At 46.3% G+C, this 15,607-nt stretch overlaps 1 protein-coding gene across 2 annotated transcripts in view; it reads right to left on the bottom strand.

The window, feature by feature from the left end:
• The window catches only part of WASHC5 (WASH complex subunit 5), a 415,933-nt gene that overhangs the window by 908 nt on the left and 399,418 nt on the right, over positions 1–15,607 (bottom strand). For both annotated transcript variants that reach the window (XM_078686781.1, XM_078686782.1), the window contains one exon: positions 14,410–14,497. In XM_078686781.1, coding sequence (XP_078542907.1) covers positions 14,410–14,497 — 88 coding nt within the window. The remainder of the gene's footprint in view (positions 1–14,409; positions 14,498–15,607) is intronic.

The following is a 15,607-nucleotide window of genomic DNA, read 5'->3' as shown; positions in this document are numbered from 1 at the left end:
TGATACCTAAATTAGAACAGAGTGGTACAATGCATTATTTCCTAATACTCTGGTAAGCGGGGCAAACAAATAGGACATGCTTGATTTTTTTCTTAACGGTCAGAACATGATGGACACTGCTCTGTACTAGACCTAGGTGCACGCCCCCAACTGGCTGTGAAGGAGGAAAGTGACAGGGTCTCATATCTGAACTGCAAATAGAGCTTACAAGCAATCTGCAGGCTCAATTTCATCTAAAAACTGCCCTTGCTCAAATCCTTCCTTCTGCTGAAGGAATAGCGAGGTCAGGGAACCCAGATAAGACTGACTGCACAGAAAACTCAATTTGTATTGCCAGTATGTGCTCTTAATTTGGGCCTTAGGGATCACACAAGCCTCAAAGGGAGCATCCCATAGCTGCGTCAGTCCAATATTTGTGAGGGTCAACTTCACATACTTCAACCGCAGAATATCTTTAGTACCCACTAGGTGTAATATCTCAAGCAGGCCTGACAGGTAGGCGAACAGTTCGGGGTGACCCAGAAGCTCTTCAAATAAAGGTTTGTCCTTAAGCCAATTACATCTACTATATTTTTTTGCCCCATGTCCAACCTAAAGGGGAGCATTGGGGTGCTAATGGGAAGGCCAGTTAATTCACACATGAAGCGATTTTCAGCTAAGCCGAGAGTGGAAGTATCCCTATGTCTCCATAGCTGAGCCTATTGCCTGATAGTTATAGACTTGTAATGCAGGAGAGATGGTGCGAAAAGGTGAGCCCTTATGCAAATGACCATATCCCCTGAGGTTTGCTCTAACCTGATGCTACACTTCATAAAGTGTGTGTACCAGGTAAAGTGTTCAATAAGGGTAACTCCCAGATAATCAAAGATATGGACCCTCTAAGTGTGGGATTTGGGTGCATTGAGTGGCAAGGGTTAAAAACCCTTTATTTAGTTTGCATTGGTATCGTTTAACTATCATTGTCCATAATCCAGCAATGCCCTCCCGGTGGTGGCAACCCAGTCATGATCCAAACTGCCAAGCAACCTGGACTGGAGGCATTTATAGGCTAACACGTTTTAAAAAGGGTGGGCTCAGTGTGATGAAGGATTAGTTACTTACCTGTAATCCTAGTTCTCTTCCAGGGGTATCCTCATCAAAGTCATAAGCATTAGAATATTCCCGCCCATGTGCGGGACCCCGGAAACACTATATTATATGTGCCCCACATATATATATATACACTCATATATAATATATATACATATATATATATATATAAAAACATGCAATAGCAGCCAAATAAAGAATAGAGCTGAAATATGCTCCAAAGAATTTCCACCATACATGAGAAATAAGCATTAGAAACATGAGAAAACAACACAAGGTTTGTTTTAGAAACTGTTTTAATGCTCAGAAAGCAGTAGAAATTCTCATAACTCACTGGAAGCATAGAAAGCTCCCAGGCTGCATTGCAAACACACAGTCTAAAAAGACTGAAAAGCTAACCTGTAGCTGCATAGCAATAAACTGACACCGTGCCTTTAAGGCACCCATGACCCCCAGTATCCCATCATGCCTCAGGGGTGACAGTTAGGTCAGTTGTTCTTTTCGGAGACTGAAAATAAACCCAGTAACAGATAGGTTAACAATATCTCCTTATTAAAGAATGTCCTTTGCCCGGGGAGGCGGGAGGGTTGCTTATGACTTTGATGAGGATACCCCTGGAAGAGAACTAGGATTACAGGTAAGTAACTAATCCTTCTCTTCCAGGGGATCCTCATCAATAGTCATAAGCATTAGAATAGAATAGCGAGCCTCACCTCATCTCCCTGAGGGCAAAGGAGTAACAATACAGTAATAACCATATTAAGCCTAGTAACCACTAAGCTCGTACAGGCCGTAGGCTACCCAAATAGATTCCTCAAAGAGGCTTGTCCTACTTGAGTATCGGTCCTGGAATCAGATTCTAGGCAGTAATGCCTCGTAAATGTATGAACTGATTTCCATGTCGCAGCCCTGCATATCTCCGACATTGGAACGTCATGCAAGAAAGCTACCGTAGCGGCCTTCCCTCTAGTGGAATGCGCTTTGGGTGACTGCAACAAAGGCTTGCCTGCAAGCTGATAAGCCAATTTAATGCACGAGACAATCCATCTCGCGATAGACCTCTTGGCCGCTGGAAAACGTGTTCGCATAGAACCATAGTTCACAAACAGTTGATCCGTTTTCCTAATCCCTTTGGTCATTTCCAAATAGAACTTGAGTACTCTCTTAAGATCTAATGAGTGAAGTGACCGCTCGGCTGGGGTCGTAGGATTTGGAAAAAACAAAGGGAGGGAAATGGACTGATTTATATGAAAATCAGAAATGACTTTAGGCAAGAAAGCTGGATGAGCCCTTAGGACTACCCTATTGTGATGAAAGACAGTATATGGTTCTTTCGCACAGAGAGCCTGAATCTCGCTTACTCTGCGAGCAGAGGTAATAGCCACCAAAAAGGCCGCCTTCCAAGAGAGATGTTGTAAAGAGGCCTTGTGGATGGGCTCAAAAGGCGGTGACATTAACCTGGATAGCACCAGGTACAATTCCCATGGAGGAGAAGGATTTCGCACAGGGGGATACACTTTTTTCAACCCCTGGAGGAAGTCCTTAACCACTGGAACCTGAAAGAAAGAAACTTGATCAGGTGATTTTCTGTATGCTACTATGGCTGACAAATGCACCCTAATAGAAGCGTATTTTAAACCAGCAGTCGCTAGGGAAAGGAGGTATGGCAAGATGACGTCCTCCTGACCTTTAGTCGGATCAAGACTATGATCCCTACACCATAAGAAAAACCTCTTCCACTTGAACGCATAGGACGCTCTCGTGGAAGGTCTCTTAGCCTCCTTTAAAATGTTCATGCATTCCGGAGGCAAGTTCAAATGTCCGTATTGCAGGACCTCAGGAGCCATGCTGTTAAGTTCAGTGATGGGAGGTTGGGATGCATTATCCTCCCGTTCATCTTGCTCAACAGGTCCGGCCTGCAAGGAAGTCGTCTGTGTGGACACACAGACAGATGTAGAAGGTCCGGGTACCACCACTGCCGCGGCCAGTCCGGAGCTATCAGGATCATTTCCATGTTCGACTTGCAGAGCTTGGAAACTACTCTCGAAATCAGAGCCAGGGGAGGAAACGTGTAAGCGAATGTCCCTGACCAATCCATCAGTAGAGCATTCCCCTGAGTCCCTGGACGGTGGAACCTGGACGCGAAGGCGTGGCATTTGGAGTTTTCGTCGTCTGCAAACAAATCTATGGTTGGACGACCCCAGCAACGAAAAAGTTCTTCTACTACTTCGTCGTTTAGCACCCAGTCTGGCTGATCTTCGAAGTGCCTGCTGAGTGCGTCTGCTTTTACGTTCAACTCGCCTGGGAAGTGCACTGCCACTACCGTGAGGCCTCGAGGGAGGAGCCAAATCCAGATTGCCTGAGCCTCTCGTGAGAGTGGGCGAGATCGTGTGCCCCCTTGTTTGTTCAGATAGAACATGGTGGTCGTATTGTCCGTCTGAACTAGGACTGAGTTGGACTCTATCGCTGGTAAAAAAGCTTTGAGAGCCAGGAAGACCGCTCTGAGTTCCAACATATTGATGTGGTATGTCTGCTCCTGCGCAGACCACTGGCCTTGAATTTGAAGCGGACCCATGTGCGCTCCCCAACCTTGTAGAGAGGCATCCGTCACTATCGACTGGGTTGGAAGAGGTTGGTGAAAAACGAACCCCCACCAGCAAATTCTTTCTCCGTGTCCACCATTTGATAGCCTCCTTTGTCGCTTGGGAGAGCCTGATGTGATCCTCCCAAAGACCTGTCGCCTGATCCCACTGATCCTCCAAAGCCTGCTGTAGCGGACGCATTCTCAGCCTGGCGTTTGGGATGAGAAAGATGCAGGACGCCATGGAACCCAGCAGGGATGCTACTTGTCGAGCTGTTGAGATCCTAATAGGATTCCACATTTCTGGCTCATGGAAAAAAGTCTCTCCTCCGAAGGAAACGCTTTTCCCACTTTTGTGTCCAGAACGGAGCCTAGGTAGTGGATTGACTGTGTAGGCTGCTGGACTGATTTCTCCAGGTTCACATGGAGACCGAGCCTGTGTAAATGGAGTAGACACAGATGAATATCGTGCTTTACCTGTACCGGAGATGGACCTTTTAGGAGCCAGTCGTCCAGGTATGGATATATGAAGAGCCCCATCTTGTGCAGAAAAGCCGCCACCACTGCCATGCATTTGGTGAAGACTCGTGGTGTGGACTTGAGACCGAAGGGTAGTACTTTGTATTGGTAGTGTTTGTTCCCCACGACAAACCTCAAGTACTTGCGATGTTGTCGAGCAATAGGGATGTGAAAGTATGCATCTTGCAGGTCCACCGAACACATCCAATCTCCGACTTGAAGATGTGGACATATTTGGTGAAGCGCCAACATGCGGAACTTTTCTCTGATGATGACCTTGTTCAAGAGTCGTAGATCGAGTATAGGTCTGAACTTGTCCTCCTGATCTTTTTTGGGGACCAGAAAGTATCTGGAGTAAACTCCCTTTCCTCTTTGAGCGAGAGGGACCACCTCTATCGCTCTTTTTTGCAGTAGGATTTTCACTTCTCTCCGGAGCAAGCTCAGCTGGTGAGGGCAAGAGCTCTTCGGAGGAATGTTTTTCGGAGGCGCACGGAAACGTAGCCTGTATCCATTGCGCAGTATATTCAGCACCCACTGATCCTTTGTGATGCTGACCCACTCTGCCAGGTGTTGCGAAGCACTTCCTCCCACTGGAGTGGGCAACGGCGCCAGAGGAAGCCACTGTTCAGGCTTTTCCTCCTCTCGTGGTGGTAGAGGATTGTTGATGACCTCCTCTACCTCTGCCGGGTTTACCTCGAAACTGAGACTTTCCTTGATTCTTATTTTGGGACCATTGAGGGGTTTGAACCCTCTGTTGAGCCCCTCTCCCCCTGTTGGTCTTGAAGCGGCGCTTGAACTCTTTCTTCTTTTCCAAGCCCACCGCTTTCACTGTGTCCAGTTCCGTCTTCATTTGGGCCATTTCTTCGTCAGCGTGCTCCCCGAAGAGAGCGGAACCCGAAAAGGGGAGATTAAGGATGCGATGTTGAGCATCTGGCTTCAGGCCTGTAAGCCGCAACCATGCAGACCTCCTAGCATAAACTCCATGTGAATAGGAATGTGCCGCCAGGACAGCACCATCCGCAGCCGTGCTTATCATCTGATTGGCTACCAGACATCCTTCAGTCATAGTCTCTTCAAAATCCTGCTGATCTTCTTTTGGCAGCTTGGATTGGAATGTTTCCATAGAGTCCCATAATGCTCTGTCGTACCGACCCAGAAGTGCAGCAGCACTAGAAACCTTAAGAGTGGAAGCAGCGGAGTTGCAAACCTTGCGACCCCAGGAATCCTGGGTCTTGCTGTCCTTGTCTGGTGGGATTGAAGAAGAGCCGGCAACTGCGTGGGTCTTCCTCGCCGCTGCCACAATTACCGAGTCTGCTGGAGGGTCAGATTTTACAAACACCGGGTCAGAAGAGGCCGGTTTGTATTTTTTCTGAATGCGGGCTGGCACAGCTCTGATAGCCGCCGGAGTCAGGAATACCTCATTGACAGGAACCATGATTCCCGGGACCAATGGCAGTAGAGGACGAGAGATCGCTTTTTTATGTAAAGTCTAAAAAATGACTGTCGTTGTAACCTGAGGGACAGACATTTCAATGTTCAACTTTTGAGCTCCTCTTTGCAAGACGTCTAGATACGTGCCAATGTCATCTACTGGGGAGGATCTGGACGTAGGACTGTCCATTAGAGTAGGGGAGTAGTCCCTCTTAGAAGACTTGGTAGAAGAGGTGGATGAAGTAGACGGAGTTCGTCGACGTCTACGGTGATCACTGCGCCCCCTCTCTTTCGATCTTTTTGAACGCTCCTCCCGCCTCGGAGAGCGAGATCTGACCCGGTCCTCTGAACGAGGTTCTCTTCTGGGAGAGCGGGACCTTCTTGGAGATCTGGTTGGTGTCCTCACAGGAGATTTGCGCCTGGGAGGACTACGCTTGTCCATCTCCTCCACAAGATCTAGAGGAGGAGATCTGTGATGTGAGCTGGCATAGTCTTGCATATGCTTTGCAGCCCCACACTCTCTCCAATGGTCCAAAGATCTGTACCATCTAGGTGACAGTCTGACTTTATCCGCTCGAGGGTCTGTCCGACGCTCAGGAGACTTGCGTACGGCACTTCTGGACTTCGAAGATGCAGCTGAGGAGCTAGAGGACCTCGAAGTGGAATGACGGGAAGCTGACTCCGTCACCATAACCACATCTGAACCCCTCGACGTCGAGCGATCTTCCCTCGTCGTCGTGCGCCTTCGGGGAGTCGGCGGATCAAACAATCTTGACTTAGATTGCCTCTGCGAGGATGTATGGTCTCTCGACGTCGAACGTCGATGAGCAGACGCCGACGGAGTTCCCTGTCTCGACGTCGAGCGGCGATTACCGGCCGTCGACGGAGCCCTCTCTCTCGACGTCGAACGACGGTGTCCAGTCGTCGACGGAGGTTTACTCGGAGTCGAACGACGATGTTCGGTCGTCGACGGAAGTCTCTCCCTCGACGTCGAGAGAAGGACCTCCGTCGACGACTGAGCTTGGTCATTCGACGTCGAGGGAGAGACTTCCGTCGAACGGTGAGGCCCAGCCGTCGACGGAGTCCTCTGCCTCGACGTCGCGTGTCTGTGCGACGACGGCGGAGGGGTATTGGACACCCTCGACGCCGAGAGTTGACGAGACACCGACGGAGACTGTATCCTCGACGCCGATCGACTTCTTCCTGTCGACGGCGGAGGGGTCTTGGTCCTCGACGCCGAACGTCGTTTCTTTGACGACGGCGGAGGAGTCCCACTTCTCGACGCCAGTCAATGTCTGGATGACGACGGCGGAGGGGTGACCTCCCTCGACGCCGGTCGTCGCCTGGTTGACGACGGCGGAGGGGTCTTGGATCTCGACGCCGACCATCGCCCGGTTGACGGCGGCGGAGTACCCTTCCTCGACGTCGGACGTCGCCCGGTTGACGCCGGCGGAGGGGATTTCGACAATGGAACTGGATCCTTCGACATCGTCGACGTACCTGGTCTTCTCTTCGACGGCGAGCCCGCCGTCGACGGTAGTTTAGACGATGAATGATCCACCGGTGGTTCTTTTCTCAGCGCCGAGCCCGACGCTGAAGGTAAAGGGTGTGAAGACTTCTTTCTGGAAGATGTATGAGTCTTCTTGGAGCCCTTCTTCACCGGAGATCTTCCTCTTGATGACCTATGAGCTAGGCCATAAATGCGAATCCTCTCCCTGTCCTTAAGAGTTCTTCCTGACAGGTGTTCACAATGAGGACAGGTGCCTGGATCATGATCTTCAGGCAGACACAGGATACAGACGTCGTGGTTGTCTGATTTGGCCTTCTTGTTGCCACAAGAAGGACACTTGTCAAATAGTGAAGGCATTCTCAGGAGAAAATGCTCACCAAACTGACTGAAAAAGACAGTATCTTACTTGACTAGATGTTAAACGTCGAGTAAGAGCAAAAAATTGTTAAAAGTGACGAATTTTTCTGTCAAAAACCAGAAAAATAGTGGAGCTGTGTAACCAGGGTCCTTCTCTGAAGGAGCCGGAAAGAACAACTGACCTAACTGTCACCCCTGAAGCATGATGGGATACTGGGGGTCATGGGTGCCTTAAAGGCACGGTGTCAGTGTATTGCTATGCAGCTACAGGTTAGCTTTTCAGTCTTTTTAGACTGTGTGTTTGCAATGCAGCCTGGGAGCTTTCTATGCTTCCAGTGAGTTATAAGAATTTCTACTGCTTTCTGAGCATTAAAACAGTTTCTAAAACAAACCTTGTGTTGTTTTCTCATGTTTCTAATGCTTATTTCTCATGTATGGTGGAAATTCTTTGGAGCATATTTCAGCTCTATTCTTTATTTGGCTGCTATTGCATGTTTTTATATATATATATATATATGTATATATATTATATATGAGTGTATATATATATATATGTGGGGCACATATAATATAGTGTTTCCGGGGTCCCGCACATGGGCGGGAATATTCTAATGCTTATGACTATTGATGAGGATCCCCTGGAAGAGAAACAGTAAACCAACAACGTTATGTTAACAATTTTGCAAAGCATGACTCTTACACCAAGGGTGTCGTGGGCACCAGCGTTGTATCCAGAAGTTCTTCTAAGATGAATAGTGCTGATTGTTAGGTTGAAAAGCCAGTTCTTTAAAGTTCCCTAAAGGCAAAATGGTTTGGTGGGGACCTTAAATGTATGTGCCGGTCATTCCATTCTTTTGTGGCACAGACAATATCAAGGATTGGCAAAGCCAGCAGGTCTCGCCTTTGGGATTTATTGGCTTTGCCAATAGATGCTAGCCATGCTGTACGTCATCAACAATGCATACTGCATGGCTACAGGATTTTTTTTAAATTACACTGATGCAGTCATTTTGTAGGTGCACGTAACATGCATCTACGTCTACAATAAAATGAGATGAGCATTTTTTTTTAAATGGCTGGGCAGTCCGGGAAAACAAAGGTGGCTTGGTGTTTTTTTTTGCCGTGGGGGTAGGAAGCAGCAGTGAGGGGTAGAGGCAACATGGAGGTGCATACCCAAATTCCGCGAGCGGAACGGAATTTACCGCCCAGGCCTACCTAGAAGTCAGTTTGCAGAACGGGGAGGATGGGTGGAGCGGTAAGGAATCTATAACTAGCCTATGTTTCTTACAGATATATCATTACTGAATGTAACTAACTTGTTCATCTAAAAGAAACAGTTAGTTATAGATTCCTTACCTTAGAATAGATACCCCAGCAATACTGACCCTGGAGGTGGCATTATGATATATATATACGAAGGATGATACCCTGGCGGCAGTGGCATTAGCTATACCTTCCGGGTTTAAAATATGCTGCGCAAATAGGTAGGGAGACAAAATAGGAGGGAGGTAGCGATCATCTTCAAGGGCTCCTGGAACATAGCTTCCTCAGCATTATTGAATATGGGCATGGTCGAGGTCCTACATTTTTGCATCAAGACTAGCCCTACAACCTCTTTCTCAGGCCTGATGGCATATAGGCCTCTAGGCTGCCTACCCAACATACACCTGGAACTATGCAATTACATTGCACAGAAATCCCTCTTATCCTCTAATTATACTGCATAACCGCAGCTGGGCACCCATGCTGTTTAAGTAATGCCCCCGGTAGCAGAAATGAGGGGAAAAGGGTGGAGCTTCTTGTTGTGAGTATATCCACTTCCAGATATTCTAACGGATTGAATATGCTCGACATCGCCTATGACATTACCTTTAACTCCTCAGCAGAAGGAAATATGCTTAGTCTGTCAGTCTGCATATTGTGAATCCTGCTAGATCACTGGCAAGTAGCTTATTCCTCTTGTCCATGGCCCACATCCGTATTTTGATGACCTCTGAACACAGAGCTATCAATGCTACACCATATCCCTTGTTAACGGAGTGCATTGCAGTGGTGTTGTGCATACAGATCTGCATGGGTCTTCACTGAAACAATGGCCTATGGTTCCATGAATATAGGTATGACCTATTTAGATAAGAAATTGATGTGAAAGACAGACTCCTGAAATGAGCATAGTTCACTGATGGAATGCTCTCTAAGATGGGCTCCAGCATGAAAACAATCTTTACCACACATCCTTCACCACGCATGTCTTTACCACTGAGGTAAGTACCACGCAGGTAAGTACTTCTACCTTTATTAGGCAGTACTTTACCACGCACATAGGTGTTTTCTACCATGCTGTCTAATACAAGTATCTTCATCTCTGTTGTATCAGCACATTTTAAGTATTCATCTTGTAGAGTGCTGGTAAAGTGCTTAGGTTTTTTCACAAAATGCTTGGGCCATCAGATTTCCAGGCATCAGCTGACAGGTACTTGGCTTGTGTTGACATGGTATTTGTCAGTGGCCTGCTGGGTCAAACTGGAATCTAATACACTGCCAAGATTAGATCCTGAAAGGAAAGTCTTGCTGACCTTCCAGTTTGAAAAAATGTCAGTAAAGTTTTGTCCTGGGTAGATGATGTAGGTTAAAAGTTGTGCAATCTTGATTATCACCACTGTGTACGGTCATCAGATGACTGTTCTATTGAAGACGGTAAGCCAGAGAAGGTCCTTGTACAATTCCATGCCTTACTACATGAGAAGGAGGTGGTTACCTGCCTCAGTGTCATCATCTTTATTTCTAGGGAATACAGTAGTGTGAGCAGTTTAAATTAATAAATAATAATCAAAATACTGTCTCAATCTGTCTTACTGCTAGCGATTCATCACTGAAACCTTCCAATCTTTTTTCTAGCAGATGGAATTTGATGGGGGAACTGGATGTGATAACACTGATGCTTCTTCCTGCACCACTGCTGCTGTTTTTGGAGGGGACTAACTAGATGCCTGTAGCATCATGTCCAATGTCAGGAATATTTATATTTGAGCATGCTTGTGAGTTCCCTCACACAATGAGCTAATGTAATTGCGATGAGGGAGACAGTCGTCAAAGCCAGGGCCAGCGTGCAGCTGTGCATCAGATCAAAGGGCGAAAACATCAAGGCCAATTTAAGATCTCCTAATGGCACCTCAAACAGTTTGGGAAGGAACATGTCAAATCTTTAAAAATGCGTACAGGAGTCCAGTGCTCCATTCCAGCCAGGACACATCCCCTAGCAAGTGTTTTCGCGGAAACTACAACGTGCTAAACTTTTGACACTGTACATTCTTGACAGACACAAAAAGATCTCGCTATGGTTCTTCTCACTGTCGGATGATTTGCCAGGTGCCGACTACTCAGCTTCACTGCTCTAGCATTCAGGGATCCTTGCCAGGTGGTTTCTAAATTTAGAAAATGGTATGTCAACCAACTCCAGAGGTACAGAGCCTCCTGTCAAAGGACCCAGAACCACACTCTGCACTTCCTGTTACAATGCCACATGCCTCTGGTGTTTTCTGGGAAAATCCCCACCAGCCTCCCCTTGATGGAGTGCTTTCGCAGCATTCAGAGCCAGACGAATGGCCTGCAACTCCAAAAGATTGATATGGTGCTGAGCTCCTGATAGCTACCTCCTCCAGAAGTCCAGCAGGAATGCATCTGTCACCACTGTCAGCTCTGAGTGGGGAACAAAGAGAGGCATGCCGCAGGACCAATTCCGATCAAGCAGCCACCACTGCAGAGCATGAGCCGGCTCCTACAAGATATGGATGAAACCTTTCTTTCAAATCTTGATGCTGAGCCCATTGAAACTTCATGTTCTTTTGCAGAGCTTGACATCAGCTACCTGGTGTAGCTGATGATGAGGATGTAAGATGCTATTAAGACAGCAAGAAGCCACAAAGCAGCTCTTGCAGAGATCCAAGACAGAGGCTGAAACAATGGGTACATAACCCAAATGTCCTCAACCCCTTGCAAAGGGGAAAATGCCCTGGCACTGTGTCCAGGGTAGTGCCAATGAATGGACACCTCTGTAGAGTCAGGAGAGACTTCAGCTCATTTATAGTGAACGTCATAGATGTCAGGAGGCTCTACATTGTCTGGAGTGGTTCATGACCGACCATGGTGAGCCTGCCTTCAACATCTAGTTGTGGAGCCATTCATTTCGTGATCATCCAAAGTGCGTTAATGAGACTGAGAGGAAACACAGTAAACTGAAAATGATACTGGCCTACTTTGAATAGCAGGTAACATCTATGGGACTGTAGGACGGGTATATCTGAAAGCCATCAGCTACTATCAGTGGCTCCGCTCTGTGCTTGCCTCTCCCGCCTCACTCGGCGCCTCCAGCCCGTAGGATGGGTATAGGAAAATAAGCATCCGGCAGAGCCAAGGACAAAATCCGGTCACCCAGGTCCAGGGCAGCCAAGTTCTGGGCCAGTGTGAGCTTTTTTAATTTGTACTTTTGCAGGAAGGTATGTAGGGTTTGATGGTCCAAAGTAGGCCTGAGACCTTCATCCTTCTTATCACAAGGAAATAGAAAGAGGAGAAGCTTGTTAACTCTCACTGAGTCCAGTACCATTTTAATGTCACACTTGGAGACTAACACTTGCATCTCCTGCAGCAGAATGGGCTGGTGCTCGTTGGATATGCGCTCTGATGTGGGAGCAATATTTGAAGGGGCAAAAAGAAAAAGCAGAGCGTAGCCATTTGAAAAACCTATCTGTCTGATATGATGATCACCACCCAGGGAGGAAATTAAAGACCCTGTCCCCCCTCCCTCGTCCCTCTAGTTTAAAGTCTCCTCTGGTCAAGACATCCAAAGCCTCAAACACTATCTGCATGTGATCTAGACCTGGATGTCGAACATCTAACTTAAGCCCAGCCTCACCAAAAAAGGAAGTCCTAGTTTTAACCAAGAACAAGAGGTATGAAATATTTCCAAACCTCGTTCAAGGACAACTTCAAATTTCAACTTTCACCCTATGCCAAATCCATCTGATTTATTAATATCGCCACACTCAAGGAACTCACCGCCTAGAAGACAAATATGGTTGGGACCAACTCTCTCTTCTAAAGAAAGTCAGACCATTTCTTCAAGAAAGACTTCAGAACTGCTGTTCAAGCCCCTGCATTCTCAAATCTGGATGGTGAGAAATCCCTGCTCGCAGAGTTCACACTGATCCTTCTTAAGTACATCTTAAATGCCGCAGCACATCTAGTCCAGGACCTGAAGTAATATGATCACATCACTAGCATCCTAAATTAACTCCACTGGCACCCCTTGTTGACCCGCACCATCATCAAACCTAGCTACATAATTTACAAATCCTATCTGGCTGAGAAGCTCTCCATCTCTGATGGTTCTCAGCATAGCTAGAGCACAATCATACTAGAGACAAAGAAGTGTAAAAAAGAAGAAAACCAGGACAACAGGCCTATTCCATCTATGCACCTAAGATACCTCTATCCATCGGAGTGCCACAATCCTGTTCCAATTTATGAAAGCTTTGAAGAAGCACCTATTTAAAGAATACTACATCAAGATACAGTAACTACACACTAGGGCTCCGTTATTGGTGCCGTATTTAGAAAGCCCATATGGGTTCTGGGGTTAATTGAAAGTAAAATTGCAGATTCAGAACAAGCTCAATCTGTGAACCTACAGACAGAAGACCATCAGTGGGTAACAGATGGGGGAGTGAGGGATATTTGGAAGTGGCGTTGGGGGGAGGCGAGATCATAAAATGTTCTGATTCTTCTTTGTACCAGAACAGCTATTACATTGTCACAGAGTCTAATCTTCCACTGGGAGATGTGAAAGCCCAAATCTAGAGTTGATAGAAGGAGGTACTTTATCAAGTTTTTGTAAACTAGACAGATAATAGTCACAATTTTCTTGGAGACTTTGTACCAGTACTGGAGATGGCTTTGTTTGGCGCATGTGTTTCAGAGTAAATTTTCACCAACAGCAATGGCTAGATTCAAACAGACTAAAGAGTTCTGTGCATGAACAAGACGCCTGTCTGGAATACAGTTGTAGATTTTGAGCACCTTGCAGCTCGTTTCCAGAAAGTATTATGAATTTTGTTAGACACTAAAATTTTGAAGTATTGGCACCATGCTTCAACTGACTTCTTTAAGCCTTGTTTCATGTTTATATATACGCATATATACTGGTACACCACAGATGATCTGAAATATATGTAAGGTGGATGTTGATTTTAGTTGGTAACCTTAGTTTCATCTTTGTGATTCCACAGAAAACACCACATAGATATATTGAGTTCACTGAAGAACATATGCAGAAGAGGGAAAAGGTGGGGGAAGCATGATAATGGGATACACTACATTTGGGGTAATTTTATTGTACCCTGTTTGCTCCACCGGGACAGCTGTACTGTGAAAGTAGAATAGTTGGGATCTGCACTATTCACAAGTACTCTCCGCAGACAGTTACACTCTGTGTACTCTTGGGTAGACATGGGACAGCATGCAATGTGCAATCAAAAGCCATTAGGCATTCAGAAATACATACTTCGTATACAGCTGTGAAGTTGATTTCTTAAAATTCCAGATGCATATACAAATTCTTAGTAGTGATAATAAGTGAGGACGTAAAAAGTTAATTCTTACTGCTTTAGCCATGGTTGCTCAGACTTTAAAAGAAATTACCATCTAACCATCTGTAGGAGAATTCTGTAGTTGGTGGTCATGAAAGAAGCAATAGGATCACAAGTGGCACAGTACAGCAATGGCAATGGTGACAGTGACTATCACTAAACAGCTCCAAATATATTGCTGAGATCAGTTTCCTTGAGATAACGTCATGTTCCCAAAACACACAATTTACAGAAAACACTTCTACCCAAATGTGAACTTGACAAGAAATATTTCTTACCCTTCTTGGAAGCTTAGTATTACGGACATAGTCTTCGAGGAACATCAACGCACCAACGACATCAGCAGGCATTTCAGGGATCTTTTGACTAGTAGAGAAAACAGGTAAATAGAACATAATATGTGATATTAATGTGTCAGTTGTAATACCTTTGAGCAATGTGAGTAGTTGGGTTGATTATTACCAAAGCATACAATATTCATAGTCCTTAGAGCAGTGAAAGACCATGTTGACACAAAGTGATTTCAAAATATACATCTTGCCAAGGTGTGAGGAATGAAAAGATAGATAATACAGATTAAGTAGTGGAAAGGTGAGTACAGAAGGACTTTCGCCATTAAACTCTGTCTTTTCTTATTCTAAGCTGAAATGTCACACAAAGCTCGAGCAAGAAGGCTGCACCGATAATGCTTGTGCACCATGACATAGGCCTGTCTCAAGGATTGCAGTCTTGTTGCACCGGGAGGGGCAGCCAAAGCACTGCCCTAATGGTGTGAAAGGTTGCTAACTTCACCAGGAGTTAAGCAGCACAAGCGCTGTGGTGGCAGTATACCATGTAGTGATCAGTAGAAATTAAGAGGTCCTTTTTATCCTGCGTCACTGGAGTGAGGCTTACAGGCGTACTCATTTTTTAAAGTTCCACTGCTGTGTGCCTAAATCACCCTTGGACTGCATCAGTTAGATGTGAAGTGTTAAGAAGTGGAAGAGAGGTGACCTTGCACTGGTTTTGTAGGTGTTGCTGGGAAGGGTACAGGACAGGAATAGAACAGTGCTGTGCAGTGCGTGCATGGTGAGTGCATGTACTGGCTGTATGTGTACCAGCAAGGAGTGCAGTACATAAAGGGTGTAGTGCTGTGCAGCACGCACATGGCAAATGTGTGTGCTGGCAGCATGTGTGCCTGCAAGTGGCAACACAGAAAGGCTACAATACTGGGCAGTGTGCATACACTCAATGCACAATGTGTGTTCCGAGTGTATGTGTGTCTGCGGTGGCACAATTCATGGAGGTAACAGTGCTGGACAGTGTGTGTGCTGGGTACATACGTGCACTGAGTGCACACCTGCCTGTAATGTCACATTACACGGAAGACCCTGGAATTCTTTTTTGGGAGGCCCAGGCATGCATCGTGAAGACATGAGGAGGTGGAGGAATGCCCTCAGGCAGATGTGTGTATTGCTGCATTCCTTTGAGCTGGGT

This window comes from Lissotriton helveticus, chromosome 4_1, assembly GCF_964261635.1.
Source record: "Lissotriton helveticus chromosome 4_1, aLisHel1.1, whole genome shotgun sequence".
Lineage (NCBI taxonomy): Eukaryota > Metazoa > Chordata > Amphibia > Caudata > Salamandridae > Lissotriton > Lissotriton helveticus.
This window is presented reverse-complemented; position numbering and strand designations above follow the sequence as displayed.